This window comes from Sinohyriopsis cumingii, chromosome 18 (genome assembly GCF_028554795.1).
Source record: "Sinohyriopsis cumingii isolate HCF-2022 chromosome 18, ASM2855479v2, whole genome shotgun sequence".
Lineage (NCBI taxonomy): Eukaryota > Metazoa > Mollusca > Bivalvia > Unionida > Unionidae > Sinohyriopsis > Sinohyriopsis cumingii.
Window position 1 is genome coordinate 82,678,454 of NC_142978.1, and position 16,717 is coordinate 82,695,170.

General features: G+C 35.8%; 1 protein-coding gene across 1 annotated transcript in view; it reads right to left on the reverse strand.

The window, feature by feature from the left end:
* The window catches only part of LOC149777172 (sodium/potassium-transporting ATPase subunit beta-2-like), a 42,151-nt gene extending 26,997 nt beyond the window's left edge, over positions 1-15,154 (reverse strand). The window contains exons 1-2 of the mRNA XM_089942789.1: positions 14,969-15,154; positions 3,473-3,613 (exon numbers count right to left, since the gene is read on the reverse strand). Coding sequence (XP_089798915.1) covers positions 3,473-3,613; positions 14,969-15,116 — 289 coding nt within the window. The 5' untranslated portion in view covers positions 15,117-15,154. The remainder of the gene's footprint in view (positions 1-3,472; positions 3,614-14,968) is intronic.
* Positions 15,155-16,717: the final 1,563 nt, after the last annotated feature.

The window sequence follows — 16,717 nt, forward strand, 5'->3', positions numbered from 1 at the left end:
CCGTGTACAAATGTCAACACAGTGACATGGTTCACAATCTGTCACTCTGCATTCCATGATAATTATCTTGAGGCAACAGCAAGTTCAGATTATAGGATACCTTTCAAACGTGTTCCACATATATAATGAAGTCCTTTACTCTTCAATTAATAACTACATTTAAACGAAGTTACTACCTTGTCTACTTTGGTTGGTTTGAAAGCAACACTTCCGGGGTGTCACACGGTGAAATATGTTAATGCTTGTTCCGGTCCAGGTAAAACAATGACCAACAACCAGAACATAATGTAGCTTATTCCCTGTGTTACAAACAGAAAATATTGGCAAAGCAATAGACGAACTTTGCACAAAATTAATTGATGCTGTCAGGGTGTGCAATTGCATGAATCGTGCAAAATTTGTAAAAGAACTCTCCCAAACATATGAAAATGTGTGGTCACAACAGACTTTTTCATGAGTTAGATTTTGTTGGTATTCATCTTCATTCCCATGCCTGGATTTGTTATAGATGAGATTTTCTTAGCACAAGGAAATTGCATTATTTCCTGTCTTGAAGAAAACATCATAATGTCTTCCAAGTTTAAGTGACACAATAAAGTGGTGATAAGAAGTTTTTAAAGCATTCATGCCATGTGAAACAAAGAGCCTGCAGTGTATCCCCTAGGGGTGCAAGACCGAGAGTCAAAAATCTCCTTGGTGTCAAAACTGGGAGTCAGACTGTGTAAAAAACAAACTCTGGTATCAAAACTGGGGGTCAAATTAAAAATTTGGGGGGTCTCTGAAGCACAAATGAGGGTAAAGGGAAACACTGGAGCAAAGTGAGTTAAATGGAGCCACCATTAAACTGCATAAAACTTTGAATAAAACTAAAATGAGAACCAGCAGGTAGTCTGTTTGAAAGTATTTTTGTTATACTGTCATCAATGAGAATTGCATATAAATGTATATATAACTACATATCTGTTGATAGTCTGCATACTGGAAATAAAACCAGCACGTCAGGATCCATAAAAGGGCACCTGTTACCTTCCAAATGGGGAAAGACCATCAATATATGTATCGATATGTATGGTATTGCAGGCTGTGTATGCCTCGTAAAGTGTAATACATCTAATACAACATTTTGCACAATTAATTTTATTACTTTCTGTCTCATAACTACATTATCAGACACATTCATTTCCTTTTTTTGCTGAAGCTTGCACAATATACTTTACTGTTATATGAAACTCAGGGATATTCACCCCTGCAGTGAAAAGAATAATAAAGAAAGATAAAATATCCAAAATATTTATAAAATAATAAATGCATTTATACTGAACTAAAGTTAAATAAAATCACATAAGTTCTGACAGTTACCCCATGCATGAGGTCTCATTAAATTATAATGTACAATTTCTTCTGACATCCAATCTCTTGATTACAGAGGGGTAATTAAAACCTGAGAAAGCATAGTTCTGGTGGTTGCTGCATGAACATGCATAAACAAAAATTATTTCTTAAAGCTAAATAATCATGTTCCAGCATTACAAAGATCATGATGAATTTAAGTCCATTCTCATATTTAATTTCCATATGTTGTGAAGAAAAGAAGATGCATTCATACTTAATAACAGATCAGTGGGCTGATCACAGATATTTTGTGTACACATGATGGTTGTTCAAACCAGGTGGAATGATCTTTTCATATGTTGGATATTTTGAGAGAAAAAATGTTATTTAAACAGAATAACGAACAACATCATTAGAAAAAGTGCATTATTAAAAATTATTATCAAAACTTGCGCTTTGCTTATAGTGCGGTTTATGTTTGTGGATCCCGTTGTGTGCAAGTTATAGAGGGAGAGGTGTATAACTGTCACGTCACTTTTCTGTCCCCAGTATAAAGGTAAAGCACATTGTGAGTACTGACCTTGTATACAATTCTGTCATGTCCCTTGTCTTCACCCTATATACACAGGTAAAGCACATTGTGAGTACTGACCTTGTATATAAATTCTGTCATGTCCCTGACTGTCCTCTATGTACAGGTAAAGCACATTGTGAGTACTGACCTTGTATATAAATTCTGTCACATCCCTTACTGTACCCTATAAACAGGTAAAGCACACTGAGAGTACTGACCTTGTATATAATTTTGTCATGACCCTTGTCTTTACCCTATATACACAGGTAAAGCACATTGTGAGTACTGACCTTGTATATAAATTCTGTCACATCCCTTACTGTACCCTATAAACAGGTAAAGCACATTGTGAGTACTGACCTTGTATACAATTCTGTCATGTCCCTTGTCTTCACCCTATATACACAGGTAAAGCACATTGTGAGTACTGACCTTGTATATAAATTCTGTCATGTCCCTGACTGTCCTCTATGTACAGGTAAAGCACATTTGTGAGTACTGACCTTGTATATAAATTCTGTCATGTCCCTTGTCTTCACCCTATATACACAGGTAAAGCACATTGTGAGTACTGACCTTGTATATAAATTCTGTCATGTCCCTGACTGTCCTCTATGTACAGGTAAAGCACATTGTGAGTACTGACCTTGTATATAAATTATGTCATATCCCTTACTGTACCCTATAAACAGGTAAAGCACACTGAGAGTACTGACCTTGTATATAAATTCTGTCATGTCCCTTGTCTTCACCCTATATACACAGGTAAAGCACATTGTGAGTACTGACCTTGTATATAAATTCTGTCACATCCCTTACTGTCCCCTATATACACAGGTAAAGCACACTGAGAGTACTGACTTGTATACAATTCTGTCATGTCCCTTGTCTTCACCCTATATACACAGGTAAAGCACATTGTGAGTACTGACCTTGTATATAAATTCTGTCACATCCCTTACTGTCCCCTATAAACAGGTAAAGCACACTGAGAGTACTGACCTTGTATATAATTTTGTCATGACCCTGACTGTCCTCTATATACAGGTAAAGTACATACAGAGTACTGACCTTGCATATAAATTCTGTCACATCCCTTACTGTCCCCTATATACAGGTAAAGCATATCCAGAATACTGACCTTATATACAATTATATCAAGCCCCTTGTCTGTCACCTATATACAGGTAAAGCACATACAGAGTACTGGCCTTGTATATAATTATGTCATGTCCCTGACTGTCCTCTATATACAGGTAAAGAGTACTGACCTTGTATATAGTTTTGGCAAATCCCTGACTGTTCCTTATATCCAGGTTCCACTGTACTCTCATCCTACTAGGTTTTCAAAACACTAGATAAATTTATTATTCTCTTTATAGCTTGTAGTCTCAAAGTTTCACAAACAATACAGTACTTGTTGTATAGCTTTTGATGCAAGATGGCATTGCAAACTTCACAAGGATGCAGGACCTACAAGTGGAGCCCCTGCATGGGGTTGAATATTAATAATATAACATTATCTTTTAACAACTTAGGAAACAAAATCTCCTGTACAACTGTTACCTGGATTTTGTCTGAGTAAAGAATCTGGTCCTCTCAACTGTGGAACATTCCAGTCCAAGGTTTGATAAAACACCGCCATCATAGCAGCAAAAAATCCTGCCAGGCATGAGTAAAAGACCAGGTAGAAAAGACAAATCTCACCTGTAACATAAAAATCATTTGCAACTAACACTAAACTCCTAATAAAATTCTACTTTCACAAATAAAGCTGAAACTTCAATAGCTTTTGCCAAAATGCTTAAAAGATATTAACTTAAAAAGTTCACACTGAAAATCTGGACAAAACAACTTTCAATTAATTAGTCTCAAGACCAATTTTACTTTACTTGTTTTGGTGGTGGGCACTTCATGATACACTAGTTAACAATAAATTCCATGAATTATATGTCTTTTCTACTCCCCTGCCTTGTACAGAAACATGTTTTCACTTTCAAATCACCCTGGCTTTGCCTGAGGGTAAAGAGGAGTGCAGGACAGCATGAACGTTAAACATGAGACCTTAATTTATAGATTCTACAATCTAAGCATGGCAGCTTATACCTATCAGGGTATGGGGCTTATAAACCATGCTGAAAAACCCCACTAAACTGAAAAATTAACCAAGAATTGCATATAACCTTGACCTTGCCAGAGGGTCAGAAGGTGGGTCAGGGATGAACAGCGAAATAATCCTGATACCACACTGCAAGTATGACAAAATTCTCTACCAGTGAATGGGATTTATCTTACAACCATAATGAATAAAATACACATCAACCTAAAGTTTAATACACTCTGTGCATACACAACAAAAGCATAGTTGCTTCTGTACATTATTGAATGATACTGACTTTTGGTCAAATAAGGCAGCCTTGATCAAAACTAGTACTCGGCATAAACCATTACTTTCTTATTAGATGTACTATGACCATGGCCTTTGTTCCACTTACCTAGTCTCCCAAAGAGTTTAGTCAAAAACTTGTTGTGGAAACAATCCCCTTGAATTTTCACCTTTTTATCCTATCACCCTAAATCAACAGGTCTCTTGTACACCTTAAGTGCAAGACCTACACAAACTGTTGTCATAACACATGGCCTTGAATTAACATTACTTACAAAGAACATTTTTCTTCTTTCAGTCCATGACCCTGACCTTTTACCTTTGATCCAAAAATTTACAGGCTTCTATTTTACAACATGTGCAGGTCATTCAGAAACTTGTGTGAAATCATATTGCCAACACTGAAACTTTTGTTCCAAAACCACTATACTTCAGTCAGTGACCTTGCCCTTTGCCCTAATGACCTGAGGTCAAAATAATGCTTCTCTAACCTTAGTGCAGTGCTATCCATGCAATTTGGTCCAAGTCTGAGATGTAAAGCTGATGTTGTTTTGTAAAAACAATTTGTTTTCCTTTAGACTTGAGATCAACAAGGTTTCTCATTACCCCAAGTGTAAAAAATCTACAAAGTATGGTAACTGTACATTGGGGAGAACTTACTGTGCAGAAACATTTGTTTCTTTTCAATTAACCCATGTGCAAGTCATCCATAATGTGTGACAACTATAAATGTTGGACAACACATGTTAGTGCGTGGAGAAATAAAAAAATGTAACAGACATGAATGAAGCAACAATATAATGTAATATTTCCTATCCTGGATAATTAGGTATTTTTTTTTCAAATCAAAGCGTCATTTGGTGGGTGCAGTTCCACATAACTGATGCCTGCCTATAACTTCTGATGCAATACATCTCACAATTCACTTTACTCACCATAGGTAAGTAAAATAAACTATTATGCAAACAAATCATAAATACTGTCTAACTGCTTGATTTGGTTTTGTATTACAACATCCAAATTGCCCAACACTAAATAAACAACTTGTGTAGCTGTGCCATAAAACATTAAACCAAAATTGCCTTACACATTAAAAAGACTTAAAATGTATTGTTGGCTTCCAATTTTAATTTCTATACACAAACTGTAAGGCCTTTTTTCAGTCTGTTTACAGTTTGGCTTTAATTAAGATTTGTATATGACTTACAAGTTTGTGTATATTTTTTAAAAGCAAAATTTATTAGATCAATAAAAGGTCTGCTGATAACACATAAAAGTTGTAATATTTTGTTCCAAATACTTAATTTAGATACAAGACGTGTATCAAACTATGAATCAAGAAGACAACATCAAGTGACACCTGTGGTCAACTCCACAAGAAAGTGCTCTTTACCTGCATATGGCTTTCAATGGAATTGATTGTAAAAGAATTTGAATCAATAAATTAATTAACGGCCAGAACCAATTCCCTAAATCACGAAAAATAAAGTCTGACTCTGATCTCTGTGTTTATTCAGTATCATCTTTTGGCCAAACGACATAACAAAAATACAGCAGAAAACGATGTAATGAAGTGTAATAGCTAATAGATCCTATTGGCAGATTACATTACGGTAATTGCTAATAAAAACATTCCTTTCAAGCTGGGAGTTTGGCAGATCATTGTCATTGCTTCATTTGAACTCATCTTTTACAGGTCAGTAACTGGCCTTTACATAGGTGTTTAAGGGTACAATTAAAAAAAAGATTATGCAGATGTCTTGGAAGGTTTCACATCTTTTAGAAGTTAAAAAACAGAAAGGAAATGATTAAATAGTTTGTACCTATTAGTTACTACCGTTATGTTAACTAGGGATTTTTGTAACTGTTAGTAACTACTTTCATGTAATTTAGGTGCTTTTGTTCCTATTAGTAACAATCCTTATGTTTGAGGTTAATACTGTATCTTTTGTTACTATTAGTAGGTAACTACCCTTATGTTAGCTAGGTACTTGAACACTATCTCTGAGAGCCACAACAATGAACCAAAAGCATATAATGAACAAGTGGATTATTTCAGACATAAAGATACACATAAAGCATTGAGATATTAACATACACTGATGCACAACATACATTTTTAAAACAAGACTTTAAAGACAGTATTATTGTAATACCCATATAATGATAATATGTACACATAATACATGCATAAAATACAGATAATTACATACTTGTATGAACACACACACACACACACACACACACACCTGAACATGCATGCATAACTAATAGAATTACATACATATACATATACAAAGTTTGTTTTTTTAAATTTAAACTTACAAATCTAAAATTCAAGGCAAGCAAACAGACTTAAGAAACTTAGAGAAAGATGCAACAGCACATCATGCAGAAAAGGATGGCCACAAAAGGACCAGTGTTGTACTGTCAAAGAAGTATCCAATGTAATGATGGCCACAAATGAACCAATGCTGTACTGTCAAAGAGGAGTCCAAGAAATAATTGTCCACAAAAGTACCACTAATGCATTGTCAAAGAGGACTCCAAGAAAGGATGGCCACAAAAGAACCAATGCTGTACTGTCACAGAGGAATGTAAGAAAAGGATGGCCACAAAAGAACCAATGATATCCCGTCAAAGAGGAATGTAAGAAAAGGATGGCCACAAAAGAACCAATGCTGTATTGTCAGAGGAATGTAAGAAAAGGATGGCCACAAAAGAACCAATGATATCCTGTCAAAGAGGAATTCAAGAAAAGGATGGCCACAAAAGAACCAATTCTGTACGGACAAAGAGGAATTCAAGAAAAGGATGGCCACAAAAGAACCAATGCTGTACTGTCAAAGAGGAATTCAAGAAAAGGATGGCCACAAAAGAACCAATGCTGTATTGTCAAAGAGGAATTCAAGAAAAGGAAGGTCATAAAAGAACCACTAATGTACTGTTAAAGAGGAATCCAAGAAATAATGGCTGAAAAAGAACCAATGATGTACTGTCAATGAGGAATCCAAGAAAAGGATGGCTGCAAAGGAACCAATGATATCCTGTCAAAGAGGAATCCAAGAAAAGGATGGCCAAAAAAGAAGCAGTACTATACTGTCAAAGATTGATCCAAGAGAGGATGGCCAAAAAAGAAGCAACGCTGTACTGTCAAAGAGGAATCCAAGAAAAGGATGGCCACAAAAAAGGACAGTACTGTAAAAACAGAATTTCCAGGAATCCAAGAAAAGATCATTTTGTTTTTACTACTGAATACTGAACACATCTCTGATATTCACCAGAACTTGAACATTACAAATTTGGTCACAAAACTGTTCTCTGATTCTATCATCTATTTAGGAGGATTAGTGATAACGTAACATGATTTTCAAGATAACCACTGTGACAACTGCACTGGATATCTAATGATCGCCGCCATCATTTAGGACCCACTAGAGAGCATAAGAGTTCTTTAGCGAAAATCCCATGCTTACATGACCATCAGTTCATGAGGAGCAGCAAAAACAAGATTTTCAAGATGGCAGCTATGATGACCATATTGGATGTCAGATCAGTATAAGAATAGTGTGGACTTGGTACATCACCTTGTCTTCAGAAGTTCCAAGTGCTTAACAACATTAGATAACACATAAAAACATATACAACAAGATTACAAAAACAAACACCAAGAAATTACAAAATAAAAACATGCTGACAATAATTAAGGAAGTAAACATTTTTAAGACTTCAAGTTTGTTCGTGTGGTTGAAATAGATGTGTTTTAAGACCACTCATGAAGATTTGTGTCAAAGATCTATGGCAATTCATTCTGCGAAGCTGGGCCCTGCTACATAAACTGACTTCATTTTAACAGTGGGTACAGTAAAGATGCCAGTGTCAGAAGAGGAGCATAAGTTTCTAGATGGGGTGTACAAATGGGTAAGGTCAGCTAGGTATATTAGACTGAAGCCAGTCAACAAAATGTAGCATACTGAACAGATTTTGGATTTGATTCTGGATCTAATGGTAACAAGTAAAGGTTAAAGTGCAAGGAGGAGATGTGTTCAGTTCTTCATACTGTAAGGATGAACCAAGAAGCCATGTTTTGAACTTTTTCTGAAGTTTCTGTAGTAGATAATGAGATAAACCAGATAGAAGTGAATTACAATAGTCCATTCTTGAAAGTAATAAGGAACACACAAGCAGTTCAGTGGCATCAACAGAAAGAAAACTGCAAATGGAGCTCTGGTGTCTCAGCTCCAGATAAACAGCCTTGCATACGTTCATCATATGTTGGTGTAATGAGAGAGAACTGTTGAGAGTGACACCTAGGCGTGTAAATTTAATGTTGCCATTGCTGATACCTATTGCTTGAGGCAAAGTGTTCAAATGAATAAGCCTTTATGTAGTTATCAGGATGACTTCAGTTTGCTGTGGAGTTCTTAAGACCATGTCACACATTGTGAACAACTGTCCAATGACAAAGTTCCCCGGTGGACTGCAGGCTCTGCATGTTGATGATGATGTTATTAAATGGCTGAGCACGCACTGCACATGATAATATATATCATTCTTCTGCAGCTTGTTACATGTCATGCATGACTTCACACTGGAAATGCACCTCTATGCCTTGGATGGTAGTCTCAACTATAATTTTGTATATTTGACTGTCATCAGCATGCAAATGAGGAGACACCAGGTGTCAATCTATGATCCTTTAGAGCTGTGAGTAGTAATGGAATGAAGAGAACAGTTTTGATTCAGGACAGCAAAGGGAAAACCCCATGATAATATGACATTATTGCTGAAGTAGTAGTGACAAGATTATCATGATGGCTTCTGCAGTGGCCATATTGGGTCTCTATCATATATCATTCCAACAAAATTTTCAATTAGGACAAACCAGACATACAAGTTAATGAAAACTTCCTGGTCAGTAGGCACCATTTTCCTTATGGACAAGTAGCTCTTACAACAAATGTTTTGTTACATTTCATGGAAATACTCCTTTTGGTTTAAAAGAAGCGACAATAACAAACTGGTGCAACAGATGCCAGAGAAAAGGACATCACCTAAGCTTTTCTGCTATACAACCAGTAGAACTATAATTGGACTAAGCACCAAATAAGCACAGATCAAAACCAAAAAAACAAAAACCTTTAGAAATTTAGCTGCAAGAACTGTTCACAATTATTACAAAAGACTGGTAATAAAGTGTGAAATAATAAAAGAGAAACCAAAAGCTGTCTGTTGTAAAGCAAAACAAAAAGTTATTTGCATAGGACAAACTTAAATGCTAAAGTGCCATCTGCTGTGAAACAAAAAAATAAGTTATTGCATAGGCCATACTAAAATGTTATCCACTCCCAAATCCACAACAACATGCTGAAGACATCACAGAGTTCACACAGTGAATATTGTTAAGTATGATTCCAGTTATGAGTAGCAAAAATGATTGAAGCACTGACCTACCTTTCTGCTCTCACCATAGGTAGATCCAAAAATATTATCATACCTGAAATTATAATGACAATTATTCTCTGTATGACGTCTAAAAGATATTCCAAGGTGCCATACCCTATATAATTGTATAAACCTCCAAGGCCAAGATAAAAGGTCATTTTATATGGTGTACTGGTAATCTTGTCCTTGAGCAATTCATCATATAGTTTTTATATGATGTGTTGGCAATCATGCCATTGTAAGCAATTCATTGAAATGAATAGAGTCCTCATAGATGCCAGCAATTCATGATAGATAATTTGTATCTGGTGTGTTGGTAACCTTGCCATTGCAAGTAATTCATGATAGATAATTTGTATCTGGTGTGTTGGTAACCTTGCCATTGCAAGCAATTCATGATAGATAATTTGTATCTGGTGTGTTGGTAACCTTGCCATTGCAAGCAATTCATGATAGATAATTTGTATCTGGTGTGTTGGTAACCTTGCCATTGCAAGCAATTCATGATTGATAATTTGTATATGTTGTGTTGGTAATCTTACCATTGCAAGCAATTCATCAGAATGGATATGGAGTCCTCACAGATAAAATGAAGAGATCATAGTTGTATTTTGTCCCTCATCTTATTACAAAATTTCATGCCAAAGGAGAGCTTTAATGTTATACCATACACGTATTATAACTGAATGGCTATCTTCAAGAAAAAAAGAATCTATTGTTCTGATACTTGGGATTCATGATGGTACAAGTTTCTTTTCCTCTGCATTTATGACACATTGCTGTAGCCACCCTCTCTCCTCCTGCTCTACCCCCTCCATCACATCAATATCATGGAAAATTATTAGGGACTAATAATTAGGGTCAGCATTAAAAATCAGGTAAACTTCAAGGGTGGTCAGGTTACTGGAAACACAGCTACTTTTTTTCTTGACCTATTCCTGTTAACAACATGAAGCAACATGAAAATGGAGCCTGCCATTTACATTTTGGGGATCCCCAGAGGCTGAATGGTCTAAGACCCTCACCTTTACAAATCACTTGCATATCTCAACTCTATCTGTGTGAACTCAAGTCTTGACTTGACCAATGTCACAGGGTATGTGAGAAAGTTTGCCAGTACTTACCCATGAGTCAGTAGTTCTTCCCGGATTCTTCTTCCACCAAATACACTGGCCACCATGTATAGCCTGTGATGTACTTGTATTAAACCCCTCAAAACTAAACCAAACCATTCAAATTCTGCAACAGAATAAACTTCATGTATGCATTATGACATGCATGGTCCCTGGATATAATGCACAAAAAATACCTCAACCCTTTTGTATAACATGGATTTTGGTCGCTGAACCGACTGCTGGTAACAGGTTAGTGATAATAAGATCAATGTATCGCTTTCCGTACCTTAATATTACAATTAGAAAGTTTCTATTAGTGACATTTTGTGACAAAAACTAACAATTAGTAACTAAAATATTGACACTTGCTCGTAGTTACTTTTCAAAACCAGACTGCTCTGGTTGCCAAGATGGTTGGAGCATCTGCCTTGGATGTGGGAGGTCAACGGTTCAAACCCTGGCCGAGTCATAACAAAGAGATAAAAATGGTACCAGCAGCTTCCTCACTTGTCACACAGCATTAAGAGGTTTGTGTTAGGACTGGTTGGCCTTATGTCAGGATAATGTGACTGGGTGGGACATGATACTACATGTCTGCGACATTATGCCCCAGTGCTAGACATCACTATAAATCGCCATACTGCAGACATGATAGCATATGACTACAACTGTTAAAGCTCCATTAAAAATCTAAATCACACACTCACTTTTTCAAAACCTAAATAGTAAGTAATGTCTAAGCAATGTTCACAGTTTCGTCACACAGCTAAAGATAGGCAGAATTCATGTATCTAGGTACATATATAAAAAATAAACACTCGACAGGTTGGAAAAAATAAATTCATCAAATGTAAAGATTTCACCTGCAATAACAGCAATAGATGACGAATAATTCAAAGATTGCTGCAGCAAAGAGAAAAAACTCAACAGAATAAAGACAAAGAAAAGTGGAAGAAAGTCTAGCTAAAACAGAAGAAGAAAAAAAAAATCAATATATTAAGTGTAAAATTTGATTTAAATCAAGTTAAAAATTTTTCATGAAAATATATATATATGTGTTTAATATGAATTGGTGAATTGATTACTTTATTTTCAAGCGTTATATTGAATAGTTTATTTAAGTTAGATATTAAAAACAAAGAACAGCATCAAAATGTCTAATTATTTATGGGGAAACACCTCAGAAAGAACCACCAACACATGAGAAGCTAGTACTGGCATGCATTCACACATACCTACATTGGCCAAACCCAAGACACAGGTAGCTGGCAATGATCCGTAAGTTGAGCACTTTAGACCACTTCCACTTGGGGCCCCCATGATTTATTGCAACAGACCTAATTCTTCTGCAACAATGAACTTCTGACCCTCATCCAGGTTTTCTTTTATGTCTATGGTTTTTACATAAATCTTGTTGACTTAATTAGTCATTCTTGCTTTAACATTAAGCTGTATTATTGTTGTGCAGTATTTTCATTTGGGTGAAATTATTTAATTTAATTATTCTTCTCTGGAATTACAAGTGCTCATAAAAAATATTTTCAGACAGACAGACTTGGAATTGTAGTGAATTCAAACTTGGATTATACTATGATGACCCAACAAAAGACTGTTGACCCATCACCAAGACACAGGCCATCACAGGTACATCAACGCTGGACTAATTTTTGAATATCACTAAAGTTTATTCAGAACTTTCTTCATTAGGACTTGCATTAGTAATTCTAGGATTATGTGCGATTTAATTTCCAATACTGTCAGTTCTTTCTTTTACATTTTACTTTGTAGTATAGGAAAGTAAGCCAAATTTTCCAAAGCTAGTTGCTTCTCACTTTTCTTTTATTTTAGACAATAGAGCCATAATAATCTAGAAGTTTTAAGGTAAACTCAAAAGAATGTATGCAATAACCCAGTTTCTCCATTACTCATTTATAATACAGAGAATTTTGTATATAGAAAAGTCTTCAACTGGCAAGCTCTATTTCTTGTGACAAGTTCTTGTCACAGTTAGTCCTACAGCGTGTCATGGGAATAATATTCAAAGATATTAATCAGTATAGTGTTATTTTGAGGAGAAAAAAATTATTACTATCACTTATAACTAATATTTGCCCCAAGAACATTGTCTGGCATTGTAATTTATCAATTCTCAGTAGACCAAATTTGTTTTCTATTTTGGATTTTTGAAAATAAATAAATAGCAAACTAATTAAGTTTTCCCTCTGCGAAAGTATGTTTACTGTTTCACTAACTTTTTGAAGATAACAGTCTGCCTGAAAACAAAAGTACAATCATTGTCAATTTATTTAAAATAAATTTAAATTAATACCAAAATAGAATAACAATTTTATCTAACAAGTCCCGCAAACTCACAATTTAATTGTACTCTTTAAAACTTGTATAGCTTGATATTCTTTTCAATTTTATTAATTTCTAACATTTTTGGACAATAAAAAATTAACCCAACAGTTTTAGAAAACATACTTGTATTTGTATACATATTTTAAATTAAATATATTTGTATACATATTTTAAATTAAATATATCATAATTAAATGTTCTTTCTTCTTTTCATAACTTAGAAAAATATAACGTTGATCATTTATTACTAGTTTCAAACAATTTACTAGGAAATAAATTTATTAATAGCTTGTAGTGCGATACAATTAATGCGTTTCATATTTACTGTCAAATTTTCAAGGGGGGTACATATATTTTAGACTGCATTTAATCAAATTTCTTGACTATTTGATACAGCTGTTTAAACTATCCCGAGAGCACACAATAAAGAATACACTGTTCAATTTTCGTTATTTAATTACAGTCAATTATGTAAAAATATTGTTATTATTTACATGTAATTTATAAATGCCTTTAACAATTGCATTAAGTTTGACACAAGTAACTGTTATATCTTAACCATCAGTCAATAATGTTTTCAAGATTCTTTTTAAAAAAATTCACTGTGGGCTTTCCAACCCTTTCCATCGATTACTGAAAAAAAGAAGCTATAACATTACTGTGTATAATGTGGTGGACAAAATGAGAATTATAAAAAATATTCTAAAATTAAGGCTTATAGCTTAAAAATTGATTTTAATTGACTACTCTTTATTTACATTATATATGCAAACAAGGTGTCTGGAGCGATTAGTTATTGTTCATAAATCGATAATGCGTCCAAAACGCGTAAAACTTTCATCTTATTGTGGGATGCACAAGATATCATTTGCATTGGGCCCCGAGTGGCCGAGTGGTCTAAAGCGCTCACCGTTCCGGATCACTGCCATCTCACCTCTGTCTGCGTGGGTTCGAGTCCAAGGCTCGGCTAGCGTGGGTACGTTGGAAAGCCTGCCAGTAGCTTCTCGTGGGTCGGTGGTTCTTCCCTGGGTTTTCCAGGGTTCTTCCTCCACCAGTTATACTGGCCGCCATGTATAGCCTATCTTGTGCTGAAAAATGGCGTTAAACCCTAGATCAACAACAATCATTTGCATTAATGGCGGTTTCTAACGTAAAAAAAGTCGTACGGGTCATGTATGCGTTCGGCATCATTTATTTCAGTAATGGGTATCATTTTTTTAGAATTTTATTATACATGCTTTAATTTCAATTATTCACTTATTTTGTCCCACATATGTCCATATTCTTTTAGAAAGTCATTAGTTACGTGCACGGAGAAGTACCTAGGGCAAAATCAATTTTAACGTAGTGGATACTTTTGGACGAGGTCAACCTACAGGCGTAATCCAGTCCAGTCCGCACTGAATTTGTACTACCCTATGTTGTGACGATTAGTCTGGACGAGCTCTTTTTTCTTGACCCGCTCAGTACCTGGCAACCACTGTTAAAATTCCACAGCAATCGATCCTTTTCGTCTTGAAGTGTCTTCATGACAATTAAGGTGCACAAAATCAAAAGAAAGCAATCGGCCTGTAACCGTATAGACAGGTTGGACAGACACCTCCCCCAGCACTCTGTCCATTGATATATATTCATAGTTTTCTTCGTAACGAGCCACTGTAACTCAAGAGACCTATATTTGTTTCTAAATCGATGCGCGGCAGTCACTTTATACCCTCAATTAAAGGCGAATAAAATATACAAGTTCATACTAACCCCAGCTTCGAGCAGTTCTTCCAAGTACTGTGCTTTCCTCTTGGTCGAAAAGAAAAGTTGCAAAATCTTGAAACCGACTCCTCAACGTGGGTTTTTGATACCCTGAAACTGTTGGGTCCACAGCCGTGCTTCCAACAGTGGATGCCATTTTGCTGTACTACAACGGAACGATCTGGTCTGCGTATAATTTGCATATCATGACCTACCACACTTGATTCGTCGGTAACCGGTGTACATTTGATTGATAACCGCTCATCAGGCGACTCAACATAACTGTGTCAACCCCGACTTCTGATGTCTGGTGTCGCTTTCGGTTTAGAAAAGTCGCTATATATGTATTATAATCGAGGGCAGTGCTGTCCAACCCGCGGCCCGCGGGCTGATTTTAAATGGCCCGCCAGAGCTCGAACACCTATATAGTCGTTGCTTTCCAGTTTTCTGCTGCGGCCCTCGGCTTCAAGAAAACCATTTTTAAGTGGCCCATGGTGTCAAAAACGTTGGACAGCACCAATCTAGGATACCGTTTGGTAAATTAAAATGAACGTGCAAAATCATGCACAACAAACCTACACAACATTACAGGTACAAATAGCGCGATAACGATACCGATATGAAGTATGAGTATTTATTATTAGTACTAGACCTTAGCCAGCATCTTTGAAACGTTATTGTTAATTCTTCATCGTGTTTCTCCAAAGCATGAACTCAGAAATTAGTGAATCGACAAATGAAAGTAAGACAGGCTCCTAGCGTCAAGCGGTCTGTGCAGGCGATGGCGTTGTCAACCTACGTGACTGCAGCATTAACCAAGCGTATTGCGTTCTTTCAATCTGATTAAAATCAGATCTCCGCTGTTTTAGGTAGATCCGATTTTAATAAGATTTGTGTTATTTCCATATATTACCAATACTCCATACGGTCAAACATTCTGTCCTGCCTCGTCTGACGTATCCTGCTTATATATATATATAAACTGTATAAAAAAATCTATCAGAGAATCATTTCCTAGTTGGCTGGTAAGATCTGCGATGAAAGGCAAACTAGTGATAGGGCTTGTAATTAATCAACCAATTAATTATGAAAATAATTGAATCGATTTATTATAGCCGAATTGGATATTAAAGGGGTAGAGCAGCGATTAGTAAACTCCCTGATGCAGCAGGAGTTACACGTTCTGTTGTTGAAAATTGGTTAGCATGACAGGCAATATGGCAAATTTATTACCGCCATTTAAAAAAAAATCAGTACGCAAATTTTGATGTCAGCTTTCCTAATTAAGTTCATCAAGCAGACATTTTGTTTTTACCACACGATACCTTTAAAACGGTAGTCGTCAATTATGCACATACAAATACGCGTTGACTGTCGTTGACGTTGCAAGTAGGTATGAAGAAGCAGAACCATTATCAACTAAAGCAGCAATTGAAGTTGCATTTGCATTTGAACTAATTTTTCGACGTGATGGTCTACGATGGCCACAGTTACTACAGGTTGATCCTGTCAAGGAATGTCTTTGTGCAGTATCGTCTCTGATGAAAAAACATAACGTCAAAATCAGACGAGGACATACCGCAATTCATCACGATGAGGCAATTGTTGAACGATTTAATCAAACACTTGCTGAGCAATTGTTTAAATACCAGTATGCGAAGGAAATAATTCAGAAAGACAAGAGATCTCGTGAATGGGTTGCAAGACTAACAAGTATAATAGCTGCATTAAATAATGAAATTACTCGTGCAATTTCTA